We start from the raw sequence: 26,093 nt of genomic DNA, 5'->3' as shown, positions 1-26,093 counted from the left end.
ATTAACGTTCCAATATTCCTAGCACCGTTTCCATAACTACTCTAACCAAAATAAAAAAATAGATTGGAAAAATAGTTTTTAATTATTTATTTTTTTAATATTCTGTTTATTTTCTTCTTCAACTTACGTTTTTTAATCAGTTTCTGTTCAAATGATGCAGTAAACTGAATGATGCCTTATTTACAGAAGCAATTTTTAATAAAATTATCTACCGAATAATGGGATATTTTCGACAGTATTCATTTATAGTAGTCCGAAACAGTTACCCATTAGAAGCACCAAATGTATGAATACATATGTGAAAAACTACAGAAACAAGCTCAGTAGCAAAAAGTTAAACACGGAAGTTTGAAATATGAAATTACTTTCAAAGAGACTCATTGACAAATGTGACAACAGCAACATAATTTGTGATATGGAAATCTGATGTATATACAGTTTAAAGAGATACACTTATTACATTTAAAATTATGTTCATTAACAATTGTGACTGGTCCAACACAATCGACACCACTATAACGTTTGTCTAAGCGGTACACACGAGTCTGCTTTGAAGAATCAAGCACTGCTATTGATATAATGGCCCCGAAGGACCAAGGACCATATTAAGAAACAAATAATGTTTAAATTTTAATCCATTTGGAAATAGTGTTTTTTCGGAGTTGATTTCAAACAAATCGTTTTTACACCAAAACTTTGGACTTTTTAACAGAACTGGATATTTAACGATTCTTTATGAATACGACTCAAGAAAATGAATCATTACACGTTGCCATATTAGGAAGTTGATTAACAGCACAATTATCGTAACTGGAGTGAATTCCTGGAATAATATCCTTTGCAAGCCCTGAAAACATAGACAGGATGAAAATATTGTATTAAAAGTGTTAATTGATAGTACAGTGTATTCCTTTTATAAGATAAAAAAAGCTTGGTTCAGTGATCCGAAAAACCTGGAAAATATAACTTCAGTCAAAATTCGTTGGCTCGAACTCGATCAACTCGAAAACCTCGTTGACTCGAACTTGATGTAAAGGACCAGTTACTTTTACTGAAGCTAAGAAATCATGCAAGGCTGAAATTTTCCGAGACTCGGTGAATTTGCACCGGTCTCTGGGAATTCGAGCCAACGGAGGTCGACTGTACACAGTAGAGAGTATGATAACGTTTATTCGCCCATTTGCTCGTCTGTTTTCTTACTGACCTCTTTAATTGAATTTGAGACTTGGGATCGACAATTCTCATTTGTTTATTTATACTTTTTTATATTACCGCTACATATGTGAGCTTGAGTTGTTCTACCAGGATTAAATACCGTGCTTGTACTGGGTTTATCAGTGCGTTCGGTTACTGCAAAGTGATATGATTTTGTAGTTAAGCACTACGATATATTTTGATTCAATCGATTGAAACGTTTGATTTGTTCAATCAATGTATGTTTCATTATACGGGAAGTCTTTTATGTGGTCACTGATGGTTAATAAACAATAATGAAAGTTACCTTCTTTGTTAAAATGATATGCAAAAAAAATGTTTAACATTTTGATTGAATGTTAATATGTTATTCAAATAAATGATGTACGAGTGAATCCTCGGAAGTCGTCAAAATAGCATTCAAGACAAAATGTCTCTAGTGGTATTTGATCTCCAAATGTATCTAGTGGTATTTGATCTCCAAATGTATGTAGTGGTATTTGATCTCCAAATGTCTCTAGTGGTATTTGATCTCCAATAGTCTCTAGTGGTATATTATCTCCAAATGTCTCTAGTGGTATTCTATCTCCACATGTCTCAAGTGGTATTCTATCTCCAAATGTCTCTAGTGGCATTTTATCTCCAAATGTCTCTAGTTGTATTTTATCTCCAAATGTCTCCAGTTGTATTTTATCTCCAAATGTCTCCAGTGATATTTATTTCCAAATGTCTCTAGTAGTATTTTATCTCCAAATGTCTCTAGTATAGATTGATGTCCAAAAGACTCTCGAGTACTTTTCTTGAGATGAAATCAGTACTTGTGTCCTTTACGTGAGGCTATGAGATGGTATCCCACGGAGCTAAAACTTTTGGTCGAGAAGAAGACATCGACCCCAAGTAGCCACTGTCACCTTCTCAAAGCACTCGTATTTGACATACCGAATAAGGGTGTTGACTATATCTCACCTAACATCAGCATTGTAATTTGCGATTCCGAATGATTTTTCTCTACACTTGTTTGCCCACTCCCGCCTATGACTTTTTGCACAATTCATTTGCGTTTAAAAAGTTAGATTATCTGTTCTGTTGAACATGATACACCGGTTTAACCGCTGCCATTGTTTCACGTACCCACAATCTAATTCTTTATTTGAAGGCTTTGCTTTCGAATATTTTCTCTTAATCAATGTACTCAACCTTTCGGCGTTATCTCTTACTACAAAACATATCTACGATAATCAAAGATAATAAGTCATTGTCATCGGAAAGCAATTAATTTGATGCCTGACATTGAAGATGAATGGAGCCTCTGAATATGTGACAATTATCTCGTTTTTTTTGTGATTTTGAGACGTAGGTTGCCTGCTGATCTCTGTGAAAAATGCCAATGCAAATTGTTTTTACGTATATACAGACTGCGTTACTTGAAGAAATGACGTATTTTTAAGAAAACTCGAATAAGGGATTTTAAGCTGGAATCCTGTGGTTAATCCATACATTGCATCCCAATTTGCGTTTGTGGGTGGTATATTTAAGTGGGTATCTTTAAATAAAAGTTATTGCCGTTTAAATTATTGTAAAAGATATATAACTATTCAAATTGATTGATGAACAATCTTTTAAAGGTAAGAAAATTAGAAGAAATTTATTTAATAAAACACAAAAAAAATTAAAAATACACCTAACTAAAATTTTACTGAGTCTTTTCAACAAATTCTGAGAAGCGTATCTACAATTGTTGAAAATAGCTCGTAGAATTCTTGTTATACAGGCCGCATAGCTTCTTTGTTTTTCATCATTTATTTTGGTGACCGACCGTCAAACTTGTCTTAAAACAGCCTCATGCTTCAAGAAAGGATCTGTATCCCGGTGCAGGGAAATTCGATAAAGAAAGGTGATAAATGCTACTGCAGTTTAAGGATCACAGGATTACCATTATTGGAAAGAAAATACATTGAGACTGTCAAATTGCAGAGGCCAGAAGCCCCGTTATTTATTCTCCTAGAAACAAATTGATGCTAAGCAGACTTGATTGTGAAAACATTACTAGTCTTTGGAATAAGAATGTGACTTTTGAAACGAACCAAACGAAGCTTTAATTGTTTCCTTTCATGCACTTCAATACTGAAGATTTCTTTGAAGTTAAGGTCATGATCTTATTCAGAAGTAAACAGCCTTTTTTCGACAGGAAAATGTAGGGCTATTATTCTAACGTTTGTCTCGTCGTTGGAGGAACGCGGCGGCATGAAAACATTTTAATGGAATTCTTAAATGTAGTTAGCCCAATCACTTTGTCAAAAATGTTTGTTAAATTATTTTCCTTTGTCGACAAAGAAAACCTAAATGAGCATCCGTATCGGCTTGCAACGTGTTGGTTGATCGCCATAATGGTAGGGATGTTGTTGGTGTCAATTGTCGCGTTAATATGATGAAATTAATTCTCATCGTCAAATCTACCTACCCTCCATTCTCAATTTACCCCCGTGGATATTTGCCTTAATGCTAAAAAACATTGAGTATTGTCAGTTTTATTTCTTTAACAAAACGGAAAGTTAACAAAGTTTTATTAATTGATATGAACTTTAGGTTGCGTGTTGAAATAGAAATAAAGCATAGTTATGTTTACAGTTTACATCTAAAATTGGAATGTATTATAGTTATGTTTAAAGTTAACATTTAAAAGTTGAATATAGCAATTAAAATCAATAAAATTGTGCGTACTTAAGGAATGAATTGCGGGGTTGATGTCATTATCGGAGTATGAACGCAATTGGGCTGGTGAAAGTGTGTGGAGCCCGAAGGAGTCCACGCGTACTTTGACCAGTCAAATTGCGTACATATCCCCGATAATGACATCAACCCCGCAATTCATGTCTTACATTTACACCAATAGTTCATTAATTCATTCAAGAATTATTAAAAAATACTTCATTTCATTTAACTAAACCTTTCCGTATTCCTTTCGTACCCATTCTGTAAATAGAATGACCCGACTGTAACAGGAAACAGTCTTTCAATTGACGTCACAATAATGCGGGAAAAGATCAATCACTTGAAATAACTTTTAAACGTTTAATTGAAATACTTATGGCAACAATGCATTTAAAATATAATAAACTAACACTTTCTAAAATGTTTATTTACATTTTACGGGACCTGCTGTCACAATTCAAACAATAATAAGATCTATTATTTTCATGTATATTGTTATGCGATGAATTGCGATACGAACATATCCGAAGATGTTGAATTCATCGATTGGTAAACGCAAATGCCGAAAGGCAGTTCATTTAAGGAATGGAAGTTAAGGTGTAAATATAAATAATTAAAAACTTCAATTAATGCTTGGTGTTTTGTTTGGCTTATTGATATATGTGCAAATAAAACCATTATGCCCTTGTATGATTAGTGTTTACTTAACAATATAGTACAATAATACAATGCAATCCACAATCAAAATTTGTTTGGATATCACACACAACATTATATACTTAAGGACAAAAGCTTTTTGCGGGTTTTCAATATAGTGGTACAAAGGACGTCAAAATTTGTAATTGTATATTCGTTCGTGCCAGACACCCTTTTAAGCCAGACAATGCGCAAGCATTACGGATGATTTATCATAGCCCCCCTCAATTTGACAATATACTCTCTAAGGGGTAAACATCATTTGTAGACATATTGTTATACGGCTTCGCGCAATAGAAACATATGTTCATTGTTAATTTATAAAAGGTGTTAGCAATCCGACAGTTTAATGTATTGTTTTAATTGGTATAATTTGTTTTAGCTGTAAGTTATATTGAATCAACTCCGTATCGCAGATATGAGAATATAGTACGAGAATATATTGGATCTCTGCGCACTATTGAGAGCGAGATTCTTCTTAAATACTTGCGCAGAAACGTCATGCACGGTTTGTTTTGAATCTTTATAGCATGTTATAGTCAGTGTCATGTTGGCTTTGTGGAATTAACGTATTTATAAAAACTCACTATTTCACATGTTGAGAAGTATCGTAAAAGATATTTGTATTGCGTCTAATGAAATCCAGTTTATATTATAATTTATCAAGTTGCCACTACACCAGAGGCTAGTGTGATGTGGTTTACTATTCATAATCAAAAACATATCACTACCATGCCAATTCTACAATAATTTTTTTTCAACAAACAGACAAGGTGATATATATTTTACATTTGCCGGTCAAACCGCAACTATTCGAACGTTTGAACTGACATGGAAAACCTACTCGTAAAGTTTGATCTTCTGTGTATTTAAACATTTTCATCACTTTCGTAACAAATTATACTATTAAACATATTGAGAACTATCGTAAACGATCTGTTTATTGCTGCTCGTGAGATCCCGTTTGCCTTATGCATTTAGTTGCCATTACATCAGGCGTTAGTTTTTGCCCAGCAATATCAGCCAACCTGGAGCGCTATATGTTTTTAGAATGTTAAGTTTCTAAATTGTGAAGCATCGTTACTTACTGCTGAAGACGACTGTTCATGATGAAGTTAATTGCTATAGCTGCGTATGCACATATAGCCACGCCTACTGTTTGCATATGCAATGGCGGAATTTTAGTGTCAAAGCTAATTTAACTTACGTCACAATATCTTGCAGTAATTTACAGGTATTTTTGACAGGCGCACGGCTTAATTTTAAAGCTGATGCAATTTGGGAGGGGCGAACACTAAGTCGGTTAGAATCTATTAAGTAAATTCTCCGTGAGTAATTACTATATAAACTCTAACTTAGACATAATGCTATGTTGTTTACTATTCATATTCATAAACGTAATAATGGTATGAAAATTATATTTCATTCGATATCACAAACAGTAAAATATAATATAAGAAGAGCGTCGTTGCCAAAAGCGCTATTAGTGGTACAATATATTCACGTATTATCTCATAACTGCGATTCTGAGTTGAATATATTCATCAAAGCTAGATATTGTAAGATATAGAATATGCTGCTTAATACTTACACGTAGCGTTTTGTCTGCTGTATTTTGTAACGATTTCATTACCAACGGAACATGATGGGATTGTTGGTGAAATTGAACTATTAATGAATTACACTATTACAGAACTCTCAGATAGGATCGTTTCATTGCGGCTTATGAAATTATTTTTGCACAGGGTCATACCATTTTTTTTCTATTTTAAAGCTGCAGATTTACCGTTTTTACAACTTTTTTTATTTTTTGTCTTGGAGAGAGCAAATTTTTTCGCAGATTTGCAAATTTCCGTTCGAAATGTTTATTGTTTTATGGCTTTAACCATTGCTAACGGTAATGAATGAAAAATGCATAAAACATTTATTTTGAACTTAAATATGAAAATCTGCGATCTAATTATTTGCCAGCAGTCTTAAATCACTGTTTTCCATGGATTTCCGCAAAAAATGGCTCGTTCCAAGACAAAACATAAAAAAGTTGTCAAACGTTCAATCTGTGAAAGTGCAGCTTAAAGTGTCCGCGGATGGTTAGGATTTTAGCTTCCCCATTCAAAAAACAATTTGTTTTATGTGATTAACGATCTTGTCGAATATTTTTATTTCTGTTTACTATAATTCCGACTACAAAACACGAGTGCATAAACATTCTTCATACTTTGTGCTTGTATTCGTGGCATTTGATATCAGAAAATAATGCTTTCTGTGTGATTCCAATGACCAACACACTTAAATCACGTTTAATTGGAACCCATTGTGCAGTGGAAATCTGTCTTACAGTTGAGAATGATACAGAGTGGATTAAAAAGTCAACGGAGAATGTTAGCCATTTAGTTTTCCTTTTTCCGGGGGTCGTTTTTTTCAGGATAGCTAGTTAAGTTTTCGTACTAAGGAATAACGCTAAACATAAACATAAACAATTCTGTATGACCCAACGTATCTATATGCGACTAAAGCAGGTGCAACTGCTATGTTGTTTACTATTTATGTTCATGAAGATAATATTGGTATGCAAATAATATTTCATTGGGTATCACAAAAAAAACACATACTACAATATGAGAAGAGCGTCCCTGCCAATATCACCTAGAGATCCAATATCTTTACTCATCATTCGCATATCTGCAATGCTTAGTTAACTCTTGTTCGTTTAGCGAAAGCTGCATACAGTACGATATAGCCTTGCTGTATCAAATTGGATTGTTTTATCGGAGTTTAAGCATAACTTAACATTGAACTACTTATTAATGGCCGTAATGCGGTTCCATAACCTCGAGATGTGTTAAATGTAAACATAGTTAAACGTAGAAATGAAAAGGGCGTACGATCTCTTTCCGTATTAGGAAGTTTTATTAATTTTGTTCAACTGCTTGACTAGATGATAATGATTTTTAATGATCATTCTAGCTGCAACTATGTGAATGTTTGAATTAGAATGGAATACTTACAAGTAGCTTTTGGTTTTCTGTGTTTTGTGACAATTTCATCACCGTCGGAAGATGTTGGACAGTGGGTAAGTTCAATTGTATGCTGCTAAGCCTTTTAAGAAATTCCAGTAATTAAATTTGCTTTTAAAACTGTTCATACTTGAATGTGCATAAGAATATGATACATATGCATTATTCTATGATCAGTGCCACATTTGATAGCGGAAACGAAAATATTGATAAGTATATGTCACTTCTTGTATTCCTAATACAATTTAATGTCAACATCACAGGGAAACAACCTTCACTGTTCATTTATCAGACGACAATAATTAGGTTCAGAACGATTTCCGGAAATAATTCGATATATTAGATATAATGAAACATGCTCAACGAATGCTAAGTACTCTGATTTTTGAAATTGTTCTTAATTTTGTCACATATGTTTGCCCTTTAGGATGCATCTTGTTAATCCGAGGCAATTCGGCCGACCGAGGCTTTAGCTGAGTCCTCGCAGCATATTAAATTTAAACCATTTTTTTTTTCTTTTTTGTTGGGTAAGGGGGGGGGGAGCTCGCTATTGTCGTCTCAAGGCAAAATAAAATAAACAAAAGAAACACAGAGCCTTTTGCAAACGGAAGAGTCAAAACGATAGAAGGTAAACACCGTATCGCATCGTCCTATGGCGTCAGTGGGTAACAGTGCGCTATCGGGTAGCAGTGCGGGGTTACAGTGAACACTTTTGCCCGCTGAAATTTACGATACAATGTAAAGGAATAAAAGGATTGAGTTAAAATGGTCATTAATAAGTTGCTAATATAGAGAACGTTCAGTGAGATCGAAAAGGAACTTTTCATAGCTCCTAATGAGATGCGTCAGGCCGATTGTATTATTCTTTTACTACAGCGGGTGTTTGAAGTATTGTATGGTGGTTTGTACTTCGTTTACTGTTCTGTACCCAATATCAAGTAAATTCTCAAACTCAACTCATTTTTATATGTAAAGACATGTCAAAAAACAGCAACAAATTTATGTTGAACTCATTTAAGAAACACATATTTTCAAAGAATGCGTTGACGAACACATTTTTCAATATTTCGAGGAAACCTATTTCAAAAAAGTACTTATTGTTTTATTAATAAGTAATTGCTAAACAAACTACTAGATGTTCTCAATTACCTTTTCTACTGTAGAATATCCTTTCGTTTGATTTTTTACAAAAGTGCTTAAATAACATGTTCTATTAGACAACGCGCTTTTCAAAAAGAGTAAAACCATATACGATTCTAAAATTGTGATATTTAGGCATGTGAATCAGTGAATATGATTGAGTAACTCGTGTGATTAGAATACGGCTAAAGCCGTTGGTATTCACCGTTGATAGAGGGACCAGTTGACCGTGTTGCACCTCTATATATACACCTACCTCGGTAATATCACGTGATAACACCGACTAGCCAATAACGCATAAGGAATGAATTCTACCTGGTAGACATACCCAGTAATCTTTTTTAATGGAAAATTATGAATAACTGCTTAACTTAAATAAATTGTAAACTATGTGGTACTTCAGTTAGTAAGTTTCAATGCATTGTACACATCGATGCCAAGTTTTTGTCATCAGTCTTCGACATTTTTTTTCTTTTTTCGCTTTTTTATCATACGGAGTACAGCCCCTTTAAAGGCTCTTACATGCAAAACGAAACAAAAGTGTGACGCCGACGCCATCGGCGGCGCTAGAGAGAGTAGTATACCTATCCTTATTCTTTGAATAGTCGAGCAAAAAAAGACACATGTCTATAGTGTGATTGGTTGAATGACATTTACATGTAATGTTTTCAAAGTATTTCATTATGGTTAAAATATCCAACAAGTTGTGTATGAGTCTCTGTGGCAGAGTGGTTAAAATCCGTTTTCTAACTTTTAATTGACTGTACAAGCCTGGTTACGCTCTCGAATGAAACCATATTTGCTGTTTATACTTTAAATTTTTATTTATTCTGCCATTTCGGTACCAAAGAGTAAACTTATTTTAATAATAGTGTTTTTCAGATGCATTACCGGGAGAACTTATTTTTGTTGCCACAACATGGGCAAACCGCTTTAAAAACATTTATTTCATCGAAATGTCAAAAAAAAAATTTGCACAAGATTTCATATATCCATGCAACAAACAATTTTTCACAAACACTCTAATTGGTTTTTAATTGATAAATGAAGGCACTGATTTATTATAGTTGATAAAAATACCACTAGCTTTATTTTATCCATGAAATGCATTATGGTAACAGATGTATAATCATATACGAAAACTAAAATCAAACCACCAGGAACTCTTGAAAAAGACATGCACACTGGAACTGAAAGAGAAATACACGAACCAGCATCGAGTTCGTTAACTGTACTTATATCAAAAAACAAACTACATGCACAAGATACTGAAATTAAATATAGCTTTCAATAACTCTTAATGTACGAACAGGCATGTACATTGAGAAAACATCAATTTTGAATTCAACTTCATGCAATAACAAAAACATTTGTTGACAGAGAACAGTACTGTACAGTGCAGCACTTACATAATAAACCATTCAGGCATTCTTATATGGCTGAAAAGTGAAACAACTCGTCATTAATTCAACATTTTGACGACAATAAAATATATGTTTTCCATACCTAATAATCCAATTTTACTAGTTTGGTCTTCTGACATATTTCTTTAAAATACCGATCGCCAGACCTGAAAAATACAACCACATGCTTTTAACATTACGGAACGGTAATTCATTTGGGTGGGGTTAACGTCAACGTGGAACGTAATCAAAACAATGCCGATTGGGGTCGGAAAAGTATAAAATACAGCGTAAAAAGTGAAATGACCGCATATTTTTGGTGGAAAGATTATGTAGTGTTCGTATTTGATTTAACACTTTTGTTAATATCTTACCTGTTGATTCTCACTGTTTTCGCCTTCAATTAAACACCATTTCGTTATTTGTTTACGCATTCGATTTGTTCAACTGTCAAAATCGAGATCTGAATATTCCCTTTCATTTGATTGGTCAAAAATGAGAATTAACAGGGGAGAACACCGTCGGAAAGTTGGTTATATAACACTTTTATTCAACAGCGAGATAAAAATCGTGACCGGGCGAGCAAGGTCGCGGAGCATTAGCGAAATCGATAGTGTTGTATTTTGATCGATTCTTCATCAACGAATAATTCAATTTTAGTGGTTTTTTTCTATATAAGGGAGAATATGAATTAATCTTGACAGGGAACCTAAATTTATTAAATAACAAAAAAAAATTGGTATAAAAAATCGAATTTAAAGAACACCAATATTTTACGAAAGTCGGCACCGATTACATAAATGACGTGACGTTCTGAATTCCCTACCTCTTATTAATGTGAATTAACAGTCTGAATAAAACTAAGTCTGCTGTTTTCAAACTTCTTCACATAATTTCGGGTTAATGTCGGAAAGAACTCAGCGTCATTAAAATATAAACGGTTATTTTAATTTCTGGCATTAAACCCCTTCAATTTTTGAACTCAGATTATTTTTTGTCTATTCAGGTTCGGCTCTTCACCGAATTCTTTTACCACCTGGTTAAGATTAATTGGTATTTTTAAGCCTCTGTAAGAATTTCATCGTGTGGAAAATATGCTTATGGATTTATGCATTATTTGTGCACTGAAGGTTAACATGTATGATTAAAACGCCTCTGTAGTCACGGATTGCATTGTTATCATGACCAGACTGGATGGATTTGTTTTTGTTTTATTAAAATACTATGTAAATTAGAAATACTTTTATTAAATCCTACTTTTTAATCAATGCACGTTGAAAAAAAACATGCGGAAGACAAGGCGACGTATGGTTAAAAGATGTACGTTGTCAAGAAAGTCGAACACTCTGATAACAACAAAACAATAATAATTGCTTGAATACCTAAGGACTGTCTGGCATGATGATCCCAAGCTATGCAACCCCGTTCATTGCCCCGGTGTCGCAGCAGGGTGTAACTTTTTACTGTGTATTGTTTATTGGCTCGTTACCAATGCAACATAGTTTTTTTTCGTATACAGAAAGAGAGATAACAAACACTTAGGGCAATAAAGAGCATGACAAATATTCCATGTGGTGCAATACCCCAGATTATTTATTGTTATTTTATTTTTTATTTAAAAAAATGTAAATATGTATATTAATACTTTATCATTAAAACGTTTTTATTATTATAATATTATTATTATTATTATTATTATTATTATTATTATTATTATTATTATTATTATTATTATTATTATCATTAGTATTTGTATTATTATTTGTGTTTTTTATCATTATTTTATCATTATTTATTTGTTTTATGTTTATTTATTTATTTTATTGTATCTTTTTTTTATTTTATTTTTTTTTTTTGTTTTTTTTTTTTGGGGGGGGGGGTTGGTGGGGTCGGTGTGGTCTTGATGATGGCTTTTTTAGGGCGTTAACCTCACTGTTGTTGTAAGTGCGCAGTTTCAATCAAACCCAGAGGGGTTTTGTTATACTATTTATTTTTTTATTATGCAAATCACATTTGTAACTCGGCTCTATACTGACTTCTTTTAACACCTGGTTATGATGTTTTGGTACTTTTAAACTTCCATAAGAGTTCCATCCTGTGAAAATAGATTTATAGACGCTGTAAGGTGAACACCTATCATTTATACAAAGCCGTTAGCACGATTTGGTTTGTAACCAAATCGGTGTTGCATGAGAAGATTAAAAACTTATGCAAATTATTAATGTTATTCGTTATGAATGACATAAAATCGTGCCAAATCTAAAAATGAATTTGAACGACATGCAGAGTGACCTTTCATTTCGTTTTAGATCTTAGAAAATTGAATAGTCCATTCCATTTTTAGATTCACTTTTGTGTCGCCTTCAAAGCATAAAAACTATATATAAATAGCTTTGTATTTCGCCATCGTCCGCGTCTATCGCTTTGCTGTCAGAGGAGACCATTCATGTTAGAAGTGTACAATAGTATTGTTCACACAAAACCAATTAAAAATATGTGAAATTTACGGTTGTTTAAAATTTGACATATCATTACATCCGGAAAATGACAATTTTAAATAGAGCTACGTTTTTGCCAACACGTTGAGCTTTTTGTTGCAATTTTTTTCCGCGAGCAAGAAACGACCTTCCTTGCGCAGATAAGTACTTCGATTGGTATTTATTGCTTTATATCATAAACTCCCTCCATTTGAAATAGAAGGGCTGAAAAGGTTGTTTTTTTCTGTTTCTTAAAGCGATTAAACGAACGATATGTTTAAACTTTCAATGTGAATGAAATGCAACTAGAAGAAACAACAAAACAATGGAAACAACAGGGACAGGCGCAGAAGTCAATATTTTATTAGTAGTATATGAAAATCTACATAAATAAGGTCAGTAGCTGAAAGTTCAATCATAAACCCCGTTTAATGGCACAGGGTATACACCAAAGACATAGAACACAAAAACAAACAATCACAAACCAGAAGCTTGGAACAACAGCACAAACCTCCACAAACAGCACTGTAAATATATACTATATAAATAAACTAGGTGTGTTTATCAAGGATTGTTACCGCCTTGGAACGGTCAGTAAAATGTAAATTTACTGGGGGTTTAAACCAGAGTGTGTGCACAACCTCAAACATTCAATGATTTAACAATGGCCATGCTGAAAAGCACAAGGAAGAAGGTCTTATTATTACTAAATTATTATTATATTTCTTCTATTTCTTAAAATGTATTTTCGGAGGTCTCGTTAATGGTGTATATTCAAAACGAATCCACGAACATCCTGCACTACATAGTTATGTATAATAATTGTGATAAACATATTAATATTTGTATAAAAGTGCTTATGAAATGGGTTTGATTGTTTGCACTATTATTATTTCATAATAAATGGTCCTTCATAACGGCATTATTTGATAGTTTTGCGACTCATATAAACGCGAAGGTTCATAGAAACAAATTGCTTGTATCATGGTTGTTTGATGCACCATTTTCCTAATCAGTCTGTAGATTGGCATAAGCAGGAAATATATTGAATGTCTCCAGGGTGTCATTTCTGACGTAACGCAATCGAGCAAATGACAGTGTGACATTTATTTATTTGTTTTTCATAAGCAGATGCAAATTGCCTGGATGTCTGCGTTAAAAATAGATTTTCAAAGTGCATTCTCCACATAATATTCTTGTGCACTTATAGTATAAGATGTGCTCTTATATAAACGCATAAACTAGTAAAATAATTCTAGTTCCTATAAAAATAACAAAGTAAACTGGATGGACAATCCAAGAACTATAACATTTAACGAAACCTCTGTTTGAGGCTCAAGGTCAAGGCCGAATAGGTACTTCATTAAAGTGACACTCTTATTCAAAAACCAACACATACATATGTATAACAAACATAAATATTTAGTGATCAACCTTTCACTACTTACTCAATAATGCAGTTATGGAACATATTAAATCCTGAAAACAAGATTGTAACCATATATTTAATAGCTGAAAACGCAAAAATATTAATGATAGGTGAGTGCTAAAAGTATCATTCATAAGAACCATTGTTTTCGACATCTTTTTTTTTTCTTTTTTTTTTTTTGGTATATCAAAACAATTTTATTAGCCAGGTCCGGCCTTGTTCTTGGAACAAGCTCGAACAGTGAACACAAGATTTCAATTCCAAGGCTATTACTCCAGCATATTTAGTAAATCAGTTTTGTTAACTCACCATTTTCATTGACCATTACACGTAGGCATGACTTAGGAATGTATAGTTAATGAAATTGAATGTGTAATCTGCTTGTTGTCTGTTGTACTTGTTGATTTTGGGTTGTACATGTATGTCCGTTTGGTGAACCTTTTGGCTGCCGGGACTATCCACATGATTCCAATTATGATATTTAAAAAAATGATCGACATATGAATAAATATTGAATAAAAATAAAACTTACTTCCGTTTGCAGTCGTCTCATACGCTTATTGTTGGCGTTGTAGTCAAATTCGGTTCCATTCCCCTCCTAGAAAAGTATATTTCTTTCTCTCTTACTGGGTAAACTATGCACTTTCAGTTATTATAAAAAAAAAAATGTAATTACAATTGTTTTACTGTTTAAAGAGCAGAAAATAGAGCAAAGGTAACAATATAGTGCCATTCTTGAAATTGTCAAAAGGTTTATTGAAAACAAGGATTGAAAAAAAATTGATCATGTTAGTATTTTCCCTTTTGGTCAAAATGACGCTATTTTTCCCATATCAAAAGGCCTTGCCATCATTCCCTTAAAAGCGAAAAACTTAAACTGGAACTTTAAAATAAACTTAACGTTACGTGACATTTCCTTTAACCTATTTTGATGCTGGTCTAAAACAGGACTTTTTATGCAACTTCATATTTTCGAAGACAGCTCTAAAAGCTATTTGCATTACTCTCATCTACATTTTCCCTATTACCCTCTGAATTTGCCACAATGGGTATAATAATGAAATTGCTGGTTCCCATGTTTGTTATGTGCTTCTGACTTGCCCTAAAGCAAATACGCAATTTATGTTGCCATTTAAATTAAAACTCTAATATGAGGAAGGAAAGCAACAGTGGTCCAAATAAGCCTAATCCAACAAGTCCTGTCTTGCTAGATTTGTTAAAAATATGACTGATTCATGGCCTGGCTTGTCACCATTGCTCATGTAGTATAAAAATATATAATAGTATTACTGAATATTTGCCAGCCTTTTCAAAGTGTGTCACACTGCCAGATGCTATGTTTGTCTCATCTTTGCTTCACACCCTTTCTTGATCTCATTTTGAAACACTTTATGCGTCCTACAAGGTATGATTGCAGCTGTCTTCATTTGATTAAGACTGTGCAGTAATTAAGGTGTCCGCATCACACAACAGAGGTTATGGATTCGTCTCTGACCAGAGAGGGGGTGGTAGCGGTATAGGTGTCCGCCTTCCAAAAGAGAGGTATCCGCTTCTCATAAAAGAGGTTTTGGATACCAGGGGTAGATAATGGGTTTTTAGCTCCACTGGCCGAAGGCCATGGAGCTTATGTCGTCACAGATTGTCCGTCGTGAGTGCGTGCGTGCGTGCGTAAACTTTTACTTTAAACGACATCTCCTCTGAAACTGATAAGCGGATTTTGACAAAACTTCACAGGAATGTTCCTTTGGTGGTCCTTTACCAAAATTGCTCAAATGGTTCCAGTCCATTGCACAATATGGCCGCCAGAGCTAAAAATAGCAAAATCTTTAAACGACATCTCCTCTGAAACGGTTCGGCAGATTTTGATGAAACTTGACAGTAATGTTCCTTGGGTGGTCCTTTATTAAAATTGCTCAAATGGTTTTGGTCCATTGCACAATATGGCCGCCACAGCTAAAAATAGCAAAATCTTTAAACGACATCTCCTCTGAAACGGATAGGCAGATTTTGATGAAACTTGACAGAATTGTTCCTTGGGTGGTCCTTAACCAAAATTGCTCAAATGGTTCCGGTCCGCTGCACAACATGGCTGCCAGGGCAAAAAAATAGAAAAACCTTTAAAGAACATCTTCTCAGAAACCGATGATCAGATTTTGATGAAACTTAACAGAAATGTTCCTTGGATGGTCCTTTATCACATTTGCTTCAATAGTTTCGGTCCACTGCACAAGATGGCCCCCAGAGGTAAAAATAGAAAAACCTTTAAACGACTTCTCCTCAGAAACCGATGATCGTATTGCAATGAAACTTGACAGAAATGTTACTTGGGTAGTCCTTAACCAAAATAGCCCAAACAGTTCTGGTCTGCTGCACGACATGGGCACCAGAGCTAAGAATAGAAAAAAACGTTAAACTACATCTTCTCAGAAACCGATTATCAGATTTTGATGAAACTTTACATAAATGTTCATCGGGATGCCCTTTAACCAAAATTGCCCAAATGGTTCCGGTCCGCTGCACAACATGGCTGCGAGAGTTAAAAATAGAAAAACCTTTAAGGACTTCTCGTCCGCAGTCTTCACGAAAAACATTTTAACCTACTAGCCAGTTGGACTAGCATAATGGCATATTTTACTAGTCCGAATGACAATCTAGTAGTCCGACTATTTTGCCACATTATAAAACTGTATGCTTGAGGTAAATACCTATTTCAATTGAGCAGCTTGCAGTTTGAGTTAACATTTCTTTATTATGATGCTCATGCAGTGATAGGGAGTGACATCCTTCTGTTGGGAATAGTGCTCCTTGTTTTTCAGAACCTATGGGTACTATGTAAAAACAAAAGGCATCTTGCTTGAATAGACTGTAATAATATCAACATGGTTAGAAAAGAAATGCCATGCTTTAATAGCTTTGATTACATTTTACTACTGAATTACCTCCCTTTAATAGAAAAAAAAAAAATGTCTTAATTTTTCACGTATAGCATCTTTAAATAATTTTTAAACAATAATAATTTATGAGTAAACATATAAGCATAAAGTTCTCACAAAAAGATCAATTTAAAAACCTTACATTTATACATAGGAAAGTATATATAGACTGAACATTAATTTTCGTTTAAGTGACATTCTGAAAGTTTATGAAACAGCTATTTTAGTAACTTAAATGGCCGAAAAGTGTAAGTGAAACACCAAGTCGATTCTATCTCGTCAGTTCTTGTTCAGGTTAGATATTTGCTTCATAATCTATTCAGATTAAATGTTAACCGATGATCAGATTTTGATGAAACTTGACAGAAATGTTCCTTGGGTGGTCATTAACCAAAATTTGTTAAATGGTTCCAGTCCACTGCACACCATGGCTGCCAGAGCTAAAAAATAAAAAAATCTTTATACGACTTGTCGTCGAAACCGATGACCTTTTTTCGATAAAACTTGACAGAAATGTTTGTTTGGTGCTCCTTTACTCAAATTGCCCAAATCATTTCGGTCCACTGCACAACATGGCAGCCAGAGCTATTAAAGTAAAAAAAAAAATTAAATAACTTCTCCTCAAAAATTGATGATTGTATTTCTATGAAACTTGACGAAAATGTTCGTTAGGTGGTCTTTGCTTGAACCTTTTGGCCAGTGGAGCACAGGCACTGATGTGCCTCTTGTTTTTAATTCGTTCACGTAGTGTTAGATTATATTATCTCTGTGATGATCATACGACCGTCACTTTCCTTGGCCAAAGAAGTGTCTTAAGCATTGTTGAAAACAAGGCAAAAACTAACTATTCTGACTTTACATCCATAGCTAAGTAATAAATTTATACATTTAATCTTGAATATAGAACATGTATCAATCTATGAGGAATATTCCTCGGTGGCCATTGAGGTGAAGGTAGTGGGTCGTACTATTGATAGTGTGTTAAGAATTAAGGCGTCTACCTCCTTTTCATTAAAAGGAATAATCGAAAGGTGTGGATTTGGGTCACATACATGTACTAATAACATTCCAAATAAAAAGCTGGTATGTTTGTTTATAACAAAACTTGTAAGGTTTAGACATACCAATGTAAATATGACAGACGTGTTTCTATTGTTTGCCTAAATATAAACTTATTGATGATTCGCGTACGTAGCAGGTTATTTAAACAACCTTTGTTTACATTGAATTGGTAAATATTGAAATATTTGTAAGACAAATAAATAAATACTGGGTGTTATATTAATTTTCAAAGGTAATGGCACAATGACAATAATAAGCGTTTCCTTACAATTTATGTAAACTTTGAGATGAATTATCACTTCAAGTTATATATAGAAACCTATGCTTGTATCTATTTGACTAGATATTGATATATCCAGGGTGGGAGCGAAAAGAATCTAATTGGGATTAAATACAGAAACGGATAGAACCTATCGCTTTAATCCCTTGATATTTGATATTTGACCTTTTTTTGTGGATTTACACTTATGGTGAATTAAGAACAGTTTTGTACTCCCCTATAGATAGGCGGTTAACCCCAACATATGATGATATGTTGATAGTTGTGCAATGTTTTTCGTCTTTCGAATTAAGTGTTCGTTTGGCCTTGTTTATACTCGTACATAGAGGGGTGAATGCGAAAATGTTCTAAGTGACATTTGATAAAGAAGAAGATAGAACCGTTTTGCTTTCATCCCTTGACATGTTTCTATCCAAACAATCGTTTGTACAATGTTTGGTTAACGATTGAATGGGCATCTCTAACATTATCATCCTAGTTTTAAACGCCAAGTAAGTTCTTTTTAAATGTCGGTTGAATCGGACAATGTTTAATTTCACTAATAATTTCACTTTACTTTAAAGCTGCACTCTCACAGATATACAAATTTTACAACTTTTTTTTTAATTTTTGCGTAAATATGTGCAAACCAATGATTAAAGATTGCTGACAAAAGATCAAATCACAGATTTGCATATTTCCGTTCGAAAATTAATGTTTTATGGGTTAAACCGTTACTAACGGTTTAAGAAAAAAATATAAAACATTAAAATTTGAACTTAAATGTATAAATGTGCGATCTTATTTTTATCAGCCTTCTTACATAACTGGTTTCCATGGATTTTCGCAAAAATAGGCTCGTTCGAAGACAAAAAATAAAAAAGTTGTCAAAACGTTCAATCTGTGAGAGTGCAGCTTTAAGCAAACATATTTTGACAATGCCTTTATATAGCAAAATGAAAAATGGAAGAAGTCAATACAAAATAACCGAGAAATAAATTTTCTGTGGTATATGGAATGTTTGGGTCATGCTAATTTGTCTATTTAGAAGACTTTTGTATCTATTTGTATTCATTTCATTAAATCAGCGGGTTTTGTTTGTTTTTGAATGTTTTTAAGTGTTATTTGACATATGAAGCACGGTAAGAAAAAACAAAAGTCAAACATTGTAAATAACATTCGACGGAAAAACAAGATATATAATTAAAAACACACAGTGGATATACCTGGTTACAGCATGCGGTCTAAAGGCGAAAATATTAAATAAATATTAGACTAGTATCATGTTTTAAGAATAAAATATTTCTCACAGAAATCTGACATTGACGGCACTGCATTGTATGCAATTTAATGCACTTGAGGTGAACACCTACCATTGATAAATATATCAAATCACCATTTCCATAACCATATAATAAGGTATATTATATAATCGTCTATACGACCGACTGTGTTTTTTACCACCGATCGAAAATTACAATCGAAAGAAATTAGTTGTTTTGAGATCTAAAGAGATGCAAAAGGGATTTGCAGTCCATAAGCCAATGAGTGTTAATCTTACCTGAAATAAGAAGAAATCCTGTTTTTTTGGCAAAACAAGAGTTTCAATAAAAATGTCGTAAGAATATGTATTGCATAGATTTTGACAGTACCCAAGCATACTAAATCAGCGTAAGATTAAAGACTAAGATATCTGATTGGAAGAACGCCTAAATATGTCTATTTCCCATTAATGTCTAATACAAAAAAGAATCACGAAAAAGCACAGAGGCGGTATGTATGAAACTGCTAAGGTTATTTCTTAACTTAAGTCAAATTTCTATTTTATATATAAGTCAAATTCCAATAAAAGGTTGAAAAGTTTGTGTTTTAACGTTAAATTATGTACTTGTGATAAAATTATTGATCATTAAGTATATCAGATATTAATTACGTATTATATCATATGATAATAGGGATACTTTAGATAGGAAAATGACTTAAGTTTGTTAATGACTTTAAGCTGCACTCTCACAGATTGGCCATTTTAACAACTGTTTGTATTTTTTGTCTTGGAGCGAGCAATTTTTGGCGTAAACACCCGCAAACCTATGATATAAGATTTCTGACAAGAAATCAGATCATAGATTTTTATATTTCCGTTCGAAAATTAATGATTTATGGCTTAAACCGTTACTAACGGTTTAAGAAAAATGCGTAAAGCCTCATTTTTTGAACTTAAATATAAAAATCAGCGAACTGATTTTTTGTCAGCAGTCTTATGTAACTGGTTTCCATGGATTTTCGCAAAAATTGGTTTGTCCCATGACAAAAAATAAATAAGTTGTCAAAACGTTCAATCTGTGAGAGGGCAGCTTTAAGATGTTTTATGAATATCGGCCAAGCAGCTGACCACGACCTTGTTTTACTCCCTTAAAGACACTCAACGGAAGATACACGCAATCAACGTTGATTCATATCAATTGCATCTGTTTGAAGTAAAATAATACAATACCTGAAATAATATCCAATAATCCTCTTACAAACCCTACACTGACGAGTATGCATTTATATGCAAGTTAAAGGCACGATAGGTGAACACCTATCATTAATAAACCTTATTTACCATTATTTGGTTAATGAAAGGACGTAATAAACACGACACTATTGCATTGGAGTATACGTTGACATATTTAATCTAGTTGGCTTGACCCTGTATTTTCAATGAATTCTAAACACATGTACAAATAAAAGTAAAGGAAAAAGCCTAGTAGAAGACTCTGACTTTGTTTAACGCCCTAAAAGACACTAAATGAGAGACAAACGCAAACCACGTTGATTTTATTAATTATGTTATATTTTTGAAGAAAAAACACAGGTCCTATATTTATAGCCAACTATCATTACAAGAAGACACACTCAGATAAAGCAATTAAAAAGGTTTCTTTTCAATTCTGTTGAATTAATACATATTTTTAGCTTTGTTCTTTACTATATTTTATTCACCATATATCATTTTCTTTTACTATTATCAGTTCCAATGCTCATGATTAATGTTCTACTATCTGAAATAAATAATTGATAAATCAACAAGGGGAGTTCTTATTCCTTCAAACCAATCTATCAAAGGACTCTTTAAGCCAAAGCTCAATATTACACACATCTACTCGCCGTGTCAAGTTAAATACGTTCAGAGAAAAGTATAACGAAACAGCGTACCGTTTAACAGACAACCACTGCTGTACAAAATAAAGTTAATGTTCTCTATTATTATATTGGAAGAAATTGAAATCATAGAGGAAGAAATTTAAGTTGTGCATACTACTATATCTCGTATACACCTACCATTATTAGATAGTCTTTCTAAAGTTAAACGCGCTTACAAGGTCTTTAACGTTAGACATACTGCAATGAAATGCGAACATGTGAAGCGCTTAATTGAAATTGAATACTTACTAGATTTGTGTTACATTTAGGCGTTTAAAATTAATAACGAGATAATCAAATATCAAGTTTGTGAACATATGGATTACAGTGGAATACATACAGCAATATAACTAAAATTTAAAATTATGAAAATGATTTATATGTGAACGAATGAATTAATATGGAATACTTACTATCAACGTTTGTATTTTTGTGTGTTATAACAACCGCATCGTCGGCATCACACGTTGGACAGTGGGTATGTTCATTTTTATGTTTTTGGCTTCAATTCCAGTTTTGTTCGTTAATGCGATGGAATGGTAATCTATTTTCAGGAGGGAAAATAAATAAAAAGTCTTACTTATTTCACTTTTTTAGCTCTTATCTTGATCGAATAGAATGTTTAATATGTATGTGTTGTTTTGTAAGATCGTGTGTCTCTCTCGTGTTTTCGTCGGTTTTGTCTTAACATTGAGCCTCTAGGCAAGGTGTTCGTGAAAGTATTGTTTTGTGGACTTGTACATGTATATTTCATTGTATAACTTACTGACGCCAAACAGGAGTCAAAAGCAATCAACATTGGTTCTTAGTAATAGTTCCTATTTAAAGGAAAATTATACAAGACCTAACGTTACCAGGCGATTTCTGAATCCTTCTTTGTTCAATGTATTAGAACTCTGAACACAAGAGCTTAGAGGTCCCATATTACACACTCGGTAGGTATTCTTGCCGTATTCATAGTCATAATTATATGCTCAGAGAAAAATATAACGAAACCACATACAGTATAGATGTCGTCAAATGTTCAAAATAAAGTTAATGTTCTGTATATTTTATTGAAAAAATAAAAAATAGAGGAGGAAATTTATGTTGTGCATATCAGATATTACCTATACACCTATTATTATTAGATATCTTTCAAAACCTGAACGCTCTCAAAATGTGTTTAAAGCTATGATCTTTGTAATCAAAATGCAAACATATGAAGCGCTTAATTGAAAAAACAAAACCTAACAACGCGATTTCTGAATCCTTCTTGATCAGTCTATCAAAGGACTCTGAATACGAGAGCGTGGAGGTCCAATATTTCACCAAGTATTCTCACCATATGAAATACCAAACGTTCAGTGATTAAATTATATGAAACAGGATATAGTTTAACAGATATCTACTGCTGTATTGAATAAAGTTAATGTTTTGTACATTCAATTGGAAGAAAATGGCATAAAAACTTGTAAGAAGACAGTTAAAGTTGTGCATATTTGACAAATACACCTGTCATTATTGGATAGACTTTCAGAACTTAAACGTTATTAGAAGGTGTTTAATATCATTAATATCGTATTTAAAATGCAAATATGTGATGCGCTTAATTGAAATAGATACTTACTAGAAAAAAGACTAAAAGTGACAGGTGTTTAAATTTATTAACGACATAATCAAAGATCAATTTTTTAAATGTTTAAGTTAAAATGAAGTTCACACAATCACTGTATGCTTTGGGATGTGTTATGACAATCGCATTGTCGGCGTCACATGTTGGACAGTGGGTATATTCATCTTTATGTGAGGAATTTTATATTTTGAAAATGTCCAACATTTCTTTAGAATACACAATACTTTTGTGAAAAACTACAGAAACAAGCTCAGTAGCCAAACGTTTAAACATAACCCCCGTTTAATGGCACTGGGTAAACGCCAAATAAATTTAACTAAAAAGGAGAGCCTTGCATCTCTTACTTAATAAATCGATTTCCACTTCGCGTCTTAATTGATAAAAAGTCGAGTAAAATCCGCTCATAATCCCTTTTGTGTCGGTGACGCAATGAAAGAACTTGTTAAGGGCGTCCGCCTACGACGCGCCAAAGCAAAGTTTAGAGCTTCATAAGGGACTTGCTCTGATATGGCCGGTTCCTTAAATAATTGGTACTCATTGCAGTCCTGCCCATACCCAGTTTTGGATAGGATTCTCAAGTAAAGATGTCTATCAATTCCTTAATTGTGAGGTGTGAAAGTATCATAAACAAACACTTGACTTTGTTTAAAATTTCATTCAAAGATTTATATAAATAAGAAGATATGTAAACTATGATAAAAAAATATCCTTCCAAGAATTAACAAATTTAAAATCAAATCTCTTAAGAAAACAATATTTGATTTTGTTTATTATCTTTTACATGTATTTCATATTGCATTAGATTATGGTGAATGTTCGCCCTTTATTCAAATGTTAATGTTTTCTCTGCAAAAAACATCACAATACGATTAGAAATGGGTTGCAAGGGTTTCCCAATGTTCTTGTCTAATACGTTAATAATAATTATAATAATACTAATAATAGAAATATTATATTAAGGATTATATCTCCCCATGTTATCTTTAATATTTATCCCCTGCTACTCAAAATGTCTTTATTTGCAATGCTACTACAAAATTTGTCATTATTTTAGATGAGGTCGCTAAACAGGTGAACGTGTTAAATGCATACTCGAGTATTATCATATTTATCAATAGTATTACCCTCAATAAAATTACACCTACTGACAATTTACATGAGAGTATCCGTGTTGGATGCATACATGGGTATACATGCATTTTGTATGCTATTTAATCCTAAAGGTGTTAACTTGGTATCATACGATTTCAGAGTTTCAGAGTATTATCATGTTGCATAACAGTAGTATTAGCCCAGATTAAAAGATGGTTTACAATAGGGGATCCATGTATTTATGCATACTACGATGTTCATGCCTTTTATAAGTGACCTCATAAGCCAGTTGTTAACACAATTTCTATAATTTATAATTATGCTCTTAGGGCCTTACAATGAGCATCTAGTATCATAAATATGCTGTTTTGTTCACAACTGGCTTTTGAGGTCACTAAATAGGTGAAAGCTTGAAACTAGTTTTAAAATATCATCATATTTTATAACAATAGTATTAGCACAGAATAAAAGCATTCCTACTACGGAACCTGAATATTTGAGAATAATTGGATATTTATGCATGTTATATGAACCAAAGATGATCACCTAACATTAATATGCAATTATATTCACAATTTGCTTTGTATGCTTGACAGTGTCACATTCAAAATTGAATATTTGTGTTGTGTACTCGTTAAAGATGAAACCGTCGTACCAAAATCAAACAACCAAACGCTGATGACAGGGTTTCATCTCGGTGGTTGTATATCGTCGAGGTTTATATATTGGATTTAAAACTAGCAATTATTGATCAATGTTGGGCAACATCGTGTTTAACTGGCCGCCCCTTAGTGGAAATCCAACGATTTAGTGATATAGCTATTTTGTGTGGCAGGTGTGTTGTGTTAGCACGTTTGTTTCTCTCGTTTAGTATCTTTTGCGCCCTTTCCTTTTTTTCTTAACTACACATTTAACTACACATTTTGATGTGTTCTACTTGGCTTGAAGTTTTCATAGTACAATTGAAAGATGCAAAAAATGTATTGTTGAAGTATACATTTTCATTATGAAAGAAGGAGCCTTCGGAAGCGCAGCATACGACCAAAGCATGATAACAGAGTGTTTTTCTCGTGTGTTTTTTTGCAAATGTGCATTGGCGGCAGTAACACTGTTATTGTCCCCTGGCCCTCGCTTGTGAAATGATGATTTATTTTCTAAAATATCGAAGGCAAATTGAAACAAATGATACCGAATACCAGAATATACAACGAACCTTTTTTATGCAGCAGTATTCGTTCTAGTGTATCTTATTTCGTTGGTTATAGCAATAAAATAGTAATTTATAAGCATTAATATATGTTGACCTTTAGAACATCAGGTAAGTTCTAATGTAGGTTGCATAAAGACATGATCTAGGAAATTGTATTCCATTTTTATCTGTTAGGTTTCTTCAAAGTATTGACTCTCATGCGACTGCAAATGTAATAATGTTTTTTTATTAGGATTGGAAAGATAACTGTAGTATGTAGAAGAAAATGTATAAATCAGACACCATTTTCTAGTTGTTTTTGTCTTCTGTGGTTTTCATAAACTAGCAGAGAAATTATAATCTATATTTTATATAAAAAGACGTGAACGAGACGATGCATTCAACAACAACTATCATAATGATTTCTTCTGCGCAATTGCATTAATGGTAGGGTTAAGGACCAGAAAAAAACATAAAACGTGTATAAGAAATTCCACATTTAAGTAGAGTTCACCAAACTTTTGAACTTTATAGTATCAAAGAAAATATAATAAAAAAACCATCATTAGAAAGTTCAGAAGTTCTTATAAGTGTCTTTATATGTGCCTTTGATCTTTTATTTAATCATTTTTGTAATTATAACATATCCAGTGTACATCTTTTTGTATTGATCGAATGCAAGAACATTC

The 26,093-nt window shown here is 33.0% G+C and overlaps 1 protein-coding gene across 9 annotated transcripts in view; it reads left to right on the top strand.

The window, feature by feature from the left end:
• Positions 1-26,093, top strand: part of LOC128223923 (CCN family member 1-like) — a 301,846-nt gene that overhangs the window by 227,407 nt on the left and 48,346 nt on the right. The window contains exon 1 of one of the 9 annotated variants that reach the window (XM_052933400.1): positions 7,304-7,675. The exons of 7 other annotated variants lie outside the window; for them this stretch is intronic. In XM_052933400.1, coding sequence (XP_052789360.1) covers positions 7,598-7,675 — 78 coding nt within the window. In that variant the 5' untranslated portion in view covers positions 7,304-7,597. Of the gene's footprint in view, positions 1-7,303; positions 7,676-21,653; positions 21,987-26,093 lie in introns of those variants that run through there. One more of the 9 variants, XM_052933399.1, reaches the window with a different exon arrangement.

This window comes from Mya arenaria, chromosome 17, assembly GCF_026914265.1.
Source record: "Mya arenaria isolate MELC-2E11 chromosome 17, ASM2691426v1".
Classification (NCBI taxonomy): Eukaryota; Metazoa; Mollusca; class Bivalvia; order Myida; family Myidae; genus Mya; species Mya arenaria.
Note: the sequence above shows the minus strand (reverse complement) of the source record. Positions and strands in the feature narration are given on the sequence as shown.